The sequence below is a fragment of the Mus caroli genome, chromosome 12 (assembly GCF_900094665.2).
Source record: "Mus caroli chromosome 12, CAROLI_EIJ_v1.1, whole genome shotgun sequence".
Lineage (NCBI taxonomy): Eukaryota > Metazoa > Chordata > Mammalia > Rodentia > Muridae > Mus > Mus caroli.
Genome location: NC_034581.1, coordinates 63,973,212 through 63,986,922, shown reverse-complemented (window position 1 = coordinate 63,986,922; position 13,711 = coordinate 63,973,212). Strand labels below are relative to the sequence as shown.

At 41.0% G+C, this 13,711-nt stretch overlaps 1 protein-coding gene across 3 annotated transcripts in view; it reads left to right on the top strand.

Annotated features, from left to right (window-relative positions):
* Positions 1-12,738, top strand: part of Nemf (nuclear export mediator factor) — a 47,358-nt gene extending 34,620 nt beyond the window's left edge. For all 3 annotated transcript variants that reach the window (XM_029484414.1, XM_021179023.2, XM_029484415.1), the window contains 11 exons: positions 1,294-1,543; positions 3,038-3,080; positions 3,183-3,232; positions 5,862-6,015; positions 7,236-7,313; positions 7,638-7,832; positions 9,834-9,866; positions 11,617-11,717; positions 11,812-11,855; positions 11,945-12,024; positions 12,199-12,738. In XM_029484414.1, the coding sequence (XP_029340274.1) occupies positions 1,294-1,543; positions 3,038-3,080; positions 3,183-3,232; positions 5,862-6,015; positions 7,236-7,313; positions 7,638-7,832; positions 9,834-9,866; positions 11,617-11,717; positions 11,812-11,855; positions 11,945-12,024; positions 12,199-12,276 (1,106 nt within the window). In that variant the 3' untranslated portion in view covers positions 12,277-12,738. The remainder of the gene's footprint in view (positions 1-1,293; positions 1,544-3,037; positions 3,081-3,182; positions 3,233-5,861; positions 6,016-7,235; positions 7,314-7,637; positions 7,833-9,833; positions 9,867-11,616; positions 11,718-11,811; positions 11,856-11,944; positions 12,025-12,198) is intronic.
* The last annotated feature ends 973 nt before the right edge of the window (positions 12,739-13,711 follow it).

Sequence of the window (13,711 nt, the reverse complement as noted above, 5' to 3'; positions counted from 1 at the left end):
GTGGGTGCTTGGAATTGAACTCAGGACCACTGGAAGATCAGTCAGTGCTCTCAACCACTGAGCCATCTCTCCAGCTCATGGCTCATGATTTGTACTCTCTAATTTTATTTCTAAATCTTAAGTCTCTTCTATGATATCCAGAATTTTAAAAATAGTCCAAAGTACTACCAATTTCTGGATAGATGAAATACGCTCTTTTTTTATACTAAGGATTGAAAAAAAATTTTTTAAAATTCATTTATTTTATGTATGTGAGTACACTATAGCTGTACTACGGAGCCTTCATGTGGTTGTTGGAAATTGAATTTTAGGACCTCTGCTTGCTCCAGACATCCCAGCTTGCTCTGGTGAATTCTGCTCACTCAGTCCCTGCTTGCTCCGGCCCAAAGATTTATTTATAATTATACATAAGTACACTGTAGCTGTCTTCAGACACACCAGAAGAGGGCATCAGATCTCATTACAGATGGTTGTGAGCCACCATGTGGTTGCTGGGANTTGAACTCAGGACCTTTAGAAGAGNAGTCAGTGCTCTTACCCGCCGANCCATCTCACTAGCCCTGAAAAAAATATTTTAACGAATTAAAAATGGTTAAATTTACAATCAAAGTACTTTTGGTAAAATTTGAGCATTTAATGGATAGCTTATAAATATATGTAACAAGTAAATTTGGGTACTTATAAGTTAACATTTCCATTTGAATTTAGGAGTTAGCAATGATAGGAAGATGCTACAGAGATACTATGATTGCCAAAATAAATTTGCCTACCTAAGGAACCTAAACTTCTGTAGCCTTTTGTAGTTATGTTGTGTTTTGTAATTTAAAACTGCTATGGTATTAGATTCTATTGATTGATGCATGCCATGTCCCTGTCATAAAGTTATATATATTATTTAATTTCATGACAGTTCTTAAAAATGGCAATTGGACCTAGTTATTAATATTAGCATTCCTTTTGCCTAAGTGTAAAGCTAGTTGTATAATGTATATTGGTTTACATTTACAAATTAATGAAGTTGCAGAGTTTATACAACTACTTTTATTGTCTTGCCTTTTGGAAGTAGCAGTGACAGACAGCTTCAGTTCGTTACAGAAATAGTAGCCATGTCCAAAAATCTTGTGGTAAAATGATCTTGGAGGCCATGTAAGGGCTAGTCTTTCAGAATAGATTCAGTGCATTGTGGAGATGCTCAGGGATCTTTTGATGCCCCTTTGGGGAACCTGGGAATGACTGGAATCATGCAGCCCCATTGGGAGTGGCACACTGACTTTCCTTATGGGAATTCTACAGAAGGGGGTGATAGCAGTGAAGAAGAGACTGAGGAATTACATGGAATGCCTGGAGACGTAGAACTCATGACTCAGGTTGATCAAGAGGACATTGCTGTGCACAGTGGGAGAGATGATCTAAGCTCTGAAGATGGAGAAGCCAAAGCAGTTACAAAAGATCAGGAGTCCATTGGTGAAATGAAGGAAGAAGAGGAAGACACCTTTGAATATCCTGATACTACCATTGACTTGTCCCATCTTCAGTCCCAACGGTAAACTTCAAAAGAATTTTTAGTTTTACTTGTAGACTGAAGATGACATTGAGGCAACCCATATAAAACAGTGCACCGAGATTGACATTCACTCACACTTCCTGTGTTCCTCGGGGCTAGTCTGGGACTTGCACCTTCCTTTGAGGTCTTGCTTTTTCAGCATTTGATTGGTGTCCTGCTAGAACTTCCTAGGACCAGAGGAGAGAAGTGCGTACACTAGCCAAAAGTAGGTCAGACTGGAAACAGCAGGCTCTGGGGATGCGGCCAGTGGTAGAGAGTTTGCTTTGCATGCTTAAAAGCCGGGTTTAAACCTCAGCCTTGCAGAAACAAATTAATCAAGTTTTCAGGAAAATAAAAAGTTAAGGAAGTGATCCAACTCAGAAAAACAAAACCCTAACTTCTAATGTGTATAGAAATGGGTGTGTAGCAAAAAGCCTAAAACTCGAGAAAGGAAGACCGGCCAAGAGAGGGTAAAATAGATGGTGCAGATGGACACAGAGCATGAAAGAGGGAGGGAGACTACAGTGAGGTTACCAGGGGAACTCAGGAGATAATGGGAAAGAAGAACCCACTGAAATACACTTTATTTGAAAATACTGCAGTGGCGCTAGGGAGAAGGCTCAAGAGAAAGCATATTGCTTTCATAGGGAACCTGAGCTTGGTTCCCAGCACACATATTGTGCCGTGTACAACCGCCTGTAACTGCATCTCCAGGAAATCAGTGCTGTCTTCTGGCCTACCTTCACTCAAGGGCACATACCCACATGACACAGATATACATAAATACCAGTTTCAAAGCTGGGTGTAGTGGCTCATACCTTCAATTCCAGTAGAGGAAGGTGGATCTCTGAGTTTGAGGCCAGTCTAGTCTACAGAATTCCAGGACAGTCAAACAAGAGGAAAAAACAAAACAACAACAACAAAAAAATCAGAATTCAACAAAAAGAAAAAAGAAAAAGAAAAATAGTTTTAACAACAGTCTCATTTTAAACAACAAAAAAGTTGATGTTTTAGTCTTCATTGTCTTACCACCAAGTGAATAGAACATTGTTCTTGTTTGGTTTTTGTTGTTATTTGAGACAGGATTTCACTGTTTAGAACTGGATATGTAGAAAGTCTTAGGGTATCTCCTTAGCCAAGCTCCTCTGTGTTTAGGCATTGATTTCCCTGCACAGGAATTTGGTGGAGATTTCAGTGCATAGCATCCAGCAGTAATCTGGCACAGGGATTTCAGCTCTGCAAGTGTGTGTGGTGCTGATATGAAGAACAGGCGTTCAGGGTCATCCCAGTTATGTAGGGGGGTTAAGGACAGCTGGCCTCCAAAAGAAAAGACTTAGCACTCATATGAAGAGTGTATATACAAGGACAGAGAGATGCTTCGGTTGTATTTTGCCAAATTTGAAGATGTGTAGGATTATAAGTAAGACTGAGGATTACATTGTGGCTTTGCAACTGAATGGCTTTACTAGGTTAGTAAATCTTTTGTTCTCACAGGCCTCTACAGAAACTGCCTCCAAGAGAAGAATCTGTGAATTCAGTAAGCTATCCTTGAAGTTATGCTTTTTTAAAATGTTCTTCTGAATAGTTTTCTTTTAAAATGTAATAGTATTCTCATGGTTCCTTGCTTTTGTTTTAATAGAATGACAGTAAATCACAGGGCCGAAGACATTTGTCAGCCAAGGAGAGAAGGTAAATGTGTTACATCACCTAGTCGTGGCTAAAATCCACAGCTGGGTGATGGGATGACTCCGTGGTAAAAATGCTTGCTGTGCCAGCCCGCTAGCCCAGGTTCACTCCCAGCTCCTGTAGCATTAGAGAACGGACTCCTGAAGGTTGTCCTCTGACCTCCACATGTGTGCCAAATAGCATGTGTTCACACGTCATGAACACAGAATAATAAATAATAAATGTAATGATATCTGGTGCCCTCTTCTGGTATGTTTGAAGACATCTACAGTGTACTCATATACATAAAATAACTTAATCTTTAAAAAAAAAAAGAATTAAACAATTTGTCTTATTTCTATGTATGCACGTATCTTGCCTGAATATCTACATAGACCACATTTGTGTTTGATGCCCTCAGAGGCCAGAAGAAGGCATCACCTCTTCTGGAACTTGAGTTACAGGTGGTTCTGAACCACTGTGTGGATGCCAGGAAGAACAGCCAGTGCTCTTTACTTCCGAGCTGTCATTCTAACCCTAGCACATGATTATTAAAGAACCAATAATAGCACTGATTTTGTTTTGGTTTGGTTTGGTTTGATTTGGTTTGGTTTTGGTTTTTTCCAGACAGGGTTTCTCTGTATAGCCCTGGCTGTCCTGGAACTCACTTTGTAGACCAGGCTGGCCTCGAACTCAAGAAATCCACCTGTCTCTGCCTCCCAAGTGCTAGGATTAAAGGCATGCGCCACCACCGCCCGTCCATAACACTGATTTTGTAAAAAAAAAAAAAAAAAATTTTCAATTATTCATTTATAGTGGTTGTAAAAATGAATGAATTTTATTTTCTGTGCATTGGTGTATCACCTGCACATTTGTCTGTGTGAGGTGTCACATCCCCTGGGTTGGAGTTACAGACAGACAGTTGGGAAATATCAGATGGGTGCTGGGAATTGAACCTGGGTCGTCTGGAAGAGCAGTTGATGCTCATAACTGCTGAGCCATCTCTCCAGCCTCCTTGATCTTATTTCTCTTTTCCCTTCTACATGCTTTTGCCCTTTTCTTTTCTCCCCCTTTAATTCTAAGATATTAATAAGAATAAATAAATTGAAATTAATCAGGACATTTTTGTATAAAACCTAAGCCTAGGGACCGATGGCTCAGGTAAGTACAGTATTTGTTGTGTGAACACAGGACCCTGAGTGCAGAGCCCCGGCTGAGCACGCAGTGAGCATAGCTGTTGTCTCAGCACTGGGAGGAAAAACAGGATTCTTTGTTTTTGCTGGCCAGCCAGCCCAGTCAGAAACCAAAAAGACTTGGCAAACTTTGTTCAGTGGGTGATCCTGTCTCAGGATAAGATAGAGTTTAATAGAACAAAACACACATCTTCCTCTGGGCTCTTCATGTACACACATAAGAAATATACCTTAGATATTTTAGCAGTTAGGTACATGAGGGTAAGAGAGACTCCAAGGAGAATTAGCATTACAACGAGGACAAAAAAGTTTGGAGGTAAAAAAATTGCTTTGGTGAAATAAAAAATAGACTTGAGATGAAAGAAAAGGAAAGTTTATGTATATGTTATAAAAATCATAGATGTTTAGGTTAGAAGGAAATTAAAAATAGGAGACCATGGGATGACTAAGCGTTGGAGAACCTTGCAGTTTAGGTCCCAGTCCTCCATGACAGGTTGCAGTTTAGGTCCCAGTCCTCCATGACAGGTTGCAGTTTAGGTCCCAGTCCTCCATGACAGGTTGCAGTTTAGGTCACAGCCCTCCATGACAGGTTGCAGTTTAGGTCACAGCCCTCCATGACAGGTTGCAGTTTAGGTCACAGNCCTCCATGACAGGTTGCAGTTTAGGTCACAGCCCTCCATGACAGGTTGCAGTTTAGGTCACAGCCCTCCATGACAGGTTGCAGTTTAGGTCACAGTCCTCCATGACAGGTTGCAGTTTAGGTCACAGTCCTCCATGACAGGTTGCAGTTTAGGTCACAGTCCTCCATGACAGGTTGCAGTTTAGGTCCCAGTCCTCCATGACAGGTTGGTTGTCTGCGCTCTGCACAAAATGACAAAAGGAGGGGCTCCCTTTCTCAGGGGGGGCTTCCTGTCTCTGCCCCTTTGTCCAGTGGCCTTGTCTCAGAGTGACCTTGTAAGAGCTGTCTGCAAGGCTGCATAACTCAACCTAGGTAAGGAAACAGGAGGTTAAGGGAAATCTGGGAAGGGAAGGTTGTAAGGGATACAGAGGAAATCTGACAGGGAGTGAGGACCTGGGCTGAGACAGCAGCACTGAGATCGAAAGATGCCAAGGCAGCAGAATACACCCTTCTTCTTGAACAGGTTTGTATTTGGAAACACTTGTTTATTCCATTCACCAGTGCCTAAGATGTGGCAGAGCCTTGCTGATAGAATACTGCAAACCCCAGTGTCTGCACATCAGGGTGGTTAGCTGAATAAGTGAATGTGGAGTTGAGGAAGGATAAGCCAATAATATTTTTAAGTCTGGGGTTATTTAAGCCTCTATATATAGTGCTTTGGTGTGATTATCAAGCTAAGGAGAGGCTACCACACACTTTACATCTTCCCTTTTCCTTTTACAGTTTTTAAGACACATTTGACATTCTTAAAATTTGATATTTCTGCTTGATTTGTATGTAGAGAAATGAAAAAGAAAAAGCTCCCATGTGAGTCGGGGGATTTAGAAGTGATAGAAGAAAAGGACAAAGAAAGAGAAAGTGCTGTGCACACTGAAGCTTACCAAAACACAAACAAACATGTGGCAGCTGGACAGCCAATGAAAAGAGGACAGAAGGTAAGAAATCGACTTCTAAAGGATCTTTTAGTTCAGTATGGCTCACAAGCGAAGCTGAGGGGCTCCTCTTGGTTTTGTAAAGTTTAAAAATGAGATAGAAAGGGCTGGCTGCTCTTCCAGAGGACCCGGCTTCAGTCCCAGCACTTACATCGCAGCCAACAACTCTTACGTTAGTTGCAGGAAATCCAGCATGCTTTCTGGTCTCTGTGTGGCACCAGGCATGTACGTGGTACATAGATACACGAGCAGACAAAACACCCATAGACATAATTATTTATTTATTTATTTATTTATTTATTTATTTATTTTTGATTTTTCGAGACAGGGTTTCTCTGTATAGCCCTGGCTGTCCTGGAACTCACTCTGTAGATCAGGCTGGCCTCAAACTCAGAAATCTGCCTGCCTCTGCCTCCCAAGTGCTGGGATTAAAGGTGTGCGTCACCACGCCTGGCAAAATCATTTTTAAGTAAAATAGAATATGTATAAGGATTTTTTTTTTCCAATTCTGTGACTGAAAATTAGCTGGAAAAGTAAGAGTGTTCCAGATGAAGGTGTTCATCTGGGAAGGGCTTCCACCAACACATAGAGACTTCTGATGCTGAACACAGCTGAGATCCTAAGTACCAACTAGCACTGAAATGGTAGAGAATGCCTCCTTCATTGTTGCTAGACTGGGATTTGAAGGTTAGACAAGGCAGTCATTGTGAAGTAGATTTCATGTTCTCACTGTGGCAGGACATTTGGAGGGGCATTATTTGCTTCAGATGGTGGGAAGCAGGAAACAGAAGATCCATGTCCTGGCAGGAGGGCTGCCAGTGTGTGTCATCAACAACCTGGGTCACCAAGTGAAGTCACTTAGACAAGCCTGTTCAGTCCCAACGCTCCACCCACTTAAGAATTTACTATACCTGTTACTATTCTTGCACAGGGGCCCAAGAAGGGAGGGCTCAAAGAGAGTGGTCGGGCAGTGAGCCAGACTTGTTTAAAGACACTTAAAAAAACGTTGTGTTGATTTACCATTACTTGTATTTATGCCTTCTGTCCCATCGTGGCAAATTCCTTAAGGATGAGGGCTATGGCATACCCATCTTCCTGTGTTCCATATTGTTCTTTATAATGCTTGGCACCTTGTTCAAAAGCATATTTGATAGAATGAAAGAGGCATTCTAAAAGTAGGCTTTACTGCTGATTTTTTTTTTTTTCAAATCTTCTGATTTCAGAGTAAAATGAAAAAAATGAAGGAAAAATACAAAGACCAGGATGATGAAGATCGTGAACTTATTATGAAGTTGTTGGCAGTGAGTAACATCTAAAATAATTTCTCTGGCTTTTTAGTGGCTTCTAGGCTACGAGAAACATTCAAAACTTAGCAGTGTTTGGGCTAGTGAGATGCTTCTGTGGGTATAGGCACTTTCACCAAGCCTGAATTCAGTTCCTAAAACCCACATGTTCAAAGGAGAAAACTAACTCCTGCATGTCAACTCCACATGTGGACCCTATACTCGGAAACATACATAGACTGAAAAGTAAGGAAACAAACCTGAGATTCACAACATAAAGGCACATTGTTAGTAGTGTACTAATAATAATTACACTGACTTTTCCCCCTGATGCATTGAAAGTCTGCAGGTTCGAACAAAGAAGAAAAGGGGAAGAAAGGAAAGAAAGGAAAAACAAAAGATGAACCTGTGAAAAAACCCCCACAGAAACCAAGAGGTGGACAGCGGGCTTTAGATGTTGTTAAAGAACCTCCGTCCCTGCAGGTTTTAGCTCATGACTTACAAGACTTAGCTGTCGATGATCCACATGATGACAAGGTAAGTGTCCTCAGCTCGGGTGACCAGGGCCTGGAACTGACAAGGCTAGCCCACGGCATGCCACTGTCCTTATCATAGAAACAGTCTCAAAGACTAAAATCCATTTCATAAAAATGGGGAGTGAGAAACTTGTAAAGAGAGGGCTTTCTGTAAAGTGCTCCAGAGAGCCTGAGTCCTCGCCCTAGAACTGGTGTACTTTATCTGCTTATGATCCCAGCGCCTGGGGAGCACGTGGAACAGACCCCAGTCAGCAGGCTCCATGCCAATAAAAGATCCTAAAGGGGACAGTGTTCCTGAAGATGGCATCCACAGGTGCACAGGCAGGGTATATGTACTCACAAAAGTTTTATGGATGGCATCCACAGGTACACAGGCAGGGTATATGTACTCACAAAAGTTTTATGGAAGAGATTTTACATTATTCCCGTGGAACTCAGTTTAAGAAGAGAAAGAATTGGGTTTGAGTAGAAAATAAATTTTACTTCTGTAATCTTTTCTACAGGGTTATAAACTTTATTGTGTTACATAATATTAAAAAAATAACTTGTTAGGAGTTAGGTCTCAGTTATAGAAGTTAATTTTCTCCAGCTAGGTAGTTTTATTTGATTGCTTTATCAAATCGCTTAAAAGCCAGTTAAGTGTATCTTCGTTCATAAGCAGATAATGTATTCTTGAAGTGCTGAGCTTTTACAAAGAGATGTGTATGCGGCGGACAGCTGTGGTGATCACTGGGGTCCCAGCACAATCAGCTATGTTACTTCGATTTTAGTTTAGTTTATTTCAATTTAGTGAGATGTTTGCAGGGATTTCTTGTCACTATTTCCCCCTCTACTCAACAGTGTTGTTTATGGTTCTAAACTTCATTTTGGTTCTCGAGTTTTTATATATACTATTGCCATATCTGTAGTTTTATCTATAAACCTTAGGCTCAAAAATGTCCGTACCAGATATGGACATTTATAGCCAGAATTCCAGCACTTGGAAGGCCAAAGCAGAAGGAGCAGAAGGAAAGATTCCTAAGAGGAATTATTCATCTTTTGTGGGTAGAGATTATGGTCTAGCCCAGTGTGATAATGTTGAGAACTGGAGCTTTCAGGAAGGGAAGTAATGCTCTTATAAGAGATTAAAGGCGTCTCTCAGATGAAGAGCTGGCATCAAATGCTAGTTTTTACTATTATAGTTTTAGCTTTTGTTTTTTTGAGTTTCGTGTAGCACAGACTTGGATTACAACTTGCTTTACCTTTAATCCTCTACCTCTCAGGATTACAGTGACTCCCACGTTCTTCTATGAGACCATTTGGAGGCACATCTTCACAAAGCCTACTGCTGTCCTGATCTTGGACGGTTTAATCCTACAGAACTATTAGATATAAATTTATTATTTAAAAAATTGTGCACTCTAAAGTCCTAAACAGCCTAAAGACTAAACTGACTGAGACTAGTTTGTCTCCAAATAGGTATTGTGCACGCAACAAATCCACAGGATTAAGTCTATCTCAATATTTGAAGGTTATCTTAAAGTTGTTGGCCAAACTCTTTTTGAAGTCCTTTTTGTAAGAATTACTTTTTTTTTTTTTGGTTTTTTTGAGACAGGGTTTCTCTGTGTAGCCCTGGCTGTCCTGGAACTCACTTTGTAGACCAGGCTGGCCTCGAACTCAGAAATCCGCCTGCCTCTGCCTCCCAAGTGCTGGGATTAAAGGCGTGCGCCACCACGCCCGGCAAGAATTACTTTTTAATTTGCAAACATTTAGCTTAGTTGTCATTTCCGGTTGTCTCTACAACTTATACCCTAAGTAAAAGGTTTTGTCACTGGTTAAAAACGCTGTATTTTTCTCTTTCAGTAGCAATGCTTTTTAAAATATTAAATATGAGTCTTAGGGGACCTAAGTTGTAGTCTTCAATTTTTATGTTATACAACAGTCTTATATATTTTTTTTTCCTGCTTGTGGCTTATTGGTACAGAATTTTATAGCTGACTTTAAGTTTTGTGTTTGACACTAGGAAGAACACGATCTGGATCAGCAGGGAAGTGAGGTAGGATCTGAGTTTCTGTTCTATTTCATTGCAATCTTTGCCCAGAATATCTAACGCTACTCAAAACTGAAAAGACAACTGCAGCTCTGCAGCACTGTCTGGGTTGAGGTATCTTCTGTGCTGTATATAACTGTGTAAGTCTCAAACTGTTCTTGGGGTTTTGTTGTTTTGGTTGATAGGGTCTCATTGGTTGATAGGGTCTCAGTATGTAGCCTTGGCCAGCCTGGAACTTGCCTCCATTTGTCTCCTGAGAGCTGGGTTTAAAGGTGTGCCCACCATACCTTGCCTGAAAATAACCCCCTATTCCTCCCACTCCTTTGTGCTTTAATATTCTTCTTATTATGGGGATAATTTACTTGAAAGCCCAACATCAAAGCATTTTGCCCCTGTAGATAGCCTACAATTGAGAACTAGTCTAAGGAGTTCTCAAATTTTTCCTTAAGAACACAGCACCGGGCTGGAGGATGGCTCAGTGGTTAAGAGCACAGACTGCTCTTCCAGAGGTCCTGAGTTCAAATCCCAGCAACCACATGGTGGCTCACAACCATCCATAATGAGATCTGATGCCCTCTTCTGGGGTATCTGAAGACAGTGGCAGCATACTTACATATAATAAATAAATAAATCTAAAAAAAAAAAAAAGAACAGAGTACCTCCTGCCCTCTGTCAGGCCACTCAAAACCAGTAGTAGCTGTAGATTTAGACTTGATATCCTCTTGTGGTGTGCATGTGCTTGTGTGCACACAACACCCCACAAGTAAAAGTCGTCTTTCTCAACTTTGGCACTGTTAACATTTTAGAAAGTATGATCTTTTGTTGCAAGGCCTGTCTTAACATATTATGAACTGACTAATGATATCTGTTGTCTAACCCACTAGATGTCACTCCTTTCTTTCTGAAAGCCAAAACTTTATTTTATATATATATATGTATGTCCTGGTCTAGCCAAGTTTGGTAGTACATGCTTTTAATTGCCATACATGGGAGGCAGAGGCAGATGGATCTCTTCGAGTTAATTCCAGCCTGGAATACAAAGGTCATTCCAGGACTTCAAGGGCTACACAATGAGATTCTGTTTTGTCTTACGAGATAGCTCAGTCTATAAAGTGCTTTCCCTGGACACATAAGGACCTGAACTCAATCCCCGGCACCCACATGAAAAACTGAGCAAGGCAGCATGCACCTGGAGTCCTGGCAAGAAGGAAGTGGGAGAGAGGCGCTCTGGAGCTCTAGGCTTGTGAAAGACTGTTAGATAGTTAGAGGTTAGTAGAGGCTTCCACACACCAAAAGGAAAACTCATGGTCTGGTCCAAGTGTAAGTTGTTTCCTTATAACAGACTTAAACTCCTTGTAGTTATTAGTACTGTGTATCATTTTAATCCACAGTAGCTCCCCTGTGCAGCTTAGCTGCAAGTCCAACTTGTCTTTCTCCCACTCTAAAACACATTAAATGGTATGTTGAAAACTATTCCATTGTTCTATGTTGTGAAGAATATATATTGAAACATAACTCTTTAGTTCTCTGGACCTGTAAGCAGAATTTGGGCACTGTTGTCAGATTGTGGTCAGAAGAGGCTAAACGAGTACTCAGATACTGATGTGTTGTTTAATCTTGGCTTTATGATGATGTCATCTGAACAGAATTTGCATGTTAGGCAAGGGTTCTACTACTCAACAACACCCCTCCCCAGCATCTACTGTTCTTTTTAAGTTTGGCATAAATTCCTTTTATAATTTTTTTTCTCCTTTAGGAAAATCTATTTGACTCTTTGACAGGGCAGCCACATCCTGAGGATGTACTAATGTTTGCTATTCCAATATGTGCCCCTTACACCATCATGACAAACTATAAGTAAGTCACTGTTGTCTCGCTCATACTCATTGCCAAGTGGCTTTAGGAAATATTTGATCTCCATGTAGTAACTGGTACAATCTTTTTTTTAAAGATACAAAGTGAAACTTACGCCTGGAGTTCAGAAAAAGGGGAAAGGTAATTTAGGTGTTTTTTTTTTTTTATTGTGATTTTGAAATAGTTTAGTGACTAAACCAGAAGTACATTCTTGTGTGCTCTCCTTACAGCTGCAAAGACAGCCTTGAACAGTTTCATGCACTCCAAAGAAGCCACAGCAAGAGAAAAAGACTTATTCCGCAGTGTGAAGGTAAAGCTTCCCTTCAGCTCTGCTCTGTGGTCTTGACACAGTGCTGACTCCCCAGGACCCTAAGTAGGTTTACCTGGCAAAGCTATAAGTGCCTTTCTCCTGACAGTAGAGTACACATAATTACCCGGAATAGGATATGACAATGTTAAGTACTTTTGTTTTTATTTGTTTTAGGATACAGATTTATCAAGAAACATTCCTGGAAAAGTAAAAGTGTCCGCACCTAATCTTCTGCATGTGAAGAGAAAATAGCTGGAGTGAGAGCCTCAGCACTGAACAGCCAGTTTGTAGCCTTTGGAAGTTCAAAGATGCAGGCGTGTTCACAGGACTTCCACTTTACAAATGAACATACTGCCTTGCTATATCACCAAAAGGACTTAAGATTTTTTTCCCAAGTTTTATATATATCTATATAAACTATGATAGTATTTCCTAAAATATTTGTGAAAACTTAATGATACACATCTGTAATTGTATTGTTCTACATTTTATTGAACTTCTTGAGGTTTCATTTCATGATGTAACGACCCTGAAATAGCTCAAGTGCATAAACTACTGACGTAGTGGTCTACTGTATATAACATCTAATACATAGTACAGCCAGTCACGAGAGGTTTCGTTTGGTTAATGGAACAATTAAACATTTAAGGTTTGTGTCTTGAACACTTTGCCAAATTTTACATCAAATGCAAAAAAAATAACACAAGAAAATGACAGTTGTTTCCGTGTATTCATATCTATCACTTTCCTCCCTAACTTCTTCCTTGTAATGTCTCTCAGTTGTTTGCCATTTTCTCTCCCAACCCCCTACCCCCAGCAGCTGTCAAAGAGTTAAAACTGTCTTACAGTGATTTTGGTTTTTCCAAGTCAGGGTTTCTCTGTAGACCGAACTGGCCTTGAACTCAAGAGATCCGCCTGCCTCTGCCTCCCAAGTGCTGGAATTAAAGGCGTGCATCACCACCACTGGGCTCAACCTGTAATAATAGAAGTGCATTTTCTTGCTAGGTGGTGCTGGCAGCATTGGGGAGGCAGAGGCAGGTAGATGTCTGTGAGTTTGAGCTCAGGATAGCCAAGGCTACAGAGAGAAACTCTGGAGTCTGGGAGGGGTCAAAGGTGCTTTTTGGCTTTTAGGCTTATCATTAAAGAGTCCTGGACCAGTATTCTTCTGGCTCCTATGAGAATAGAGAATGAAGCCATACGTGATCTGTCTGTTCATGAGGTATAAGCTGCCACTTTTTAGTTAACTGGGTAGTAGCCATGACCATCACATGTCCCAGGACTACACCAACACTTGAAGGTTGGAGCAGTGCATTAATTGCAGCTTGGGCTGGCTCACTGCCCGCCCCAGCGTACACACCCAGGGTGGCAGTGCACTTTGAGTTGCAACGCTTGAGGGGTGGAAGCTAGAGGATTACTGATTCAAGACCAGCCGTAGCTACATAAGGTTAAAGGCTACATACAGATGGAGCATCTTCACATTTCTACAGTTACATTACATCCACATTATCAAAAGATAAATGTTAAAATTGTTATACCCAAACGTGGAATAAAAAGTCAATGCAGGGGTTGGACAGATGGCTCAGTGGTTAAGAGCACTGGCTGTTCTTCCATAGGGCCCACGTACAGTTGCCAGCACCCACATTGCAGCTTGTAACTCCTGTTCCAGGGAATCCAACACCCTCACGCA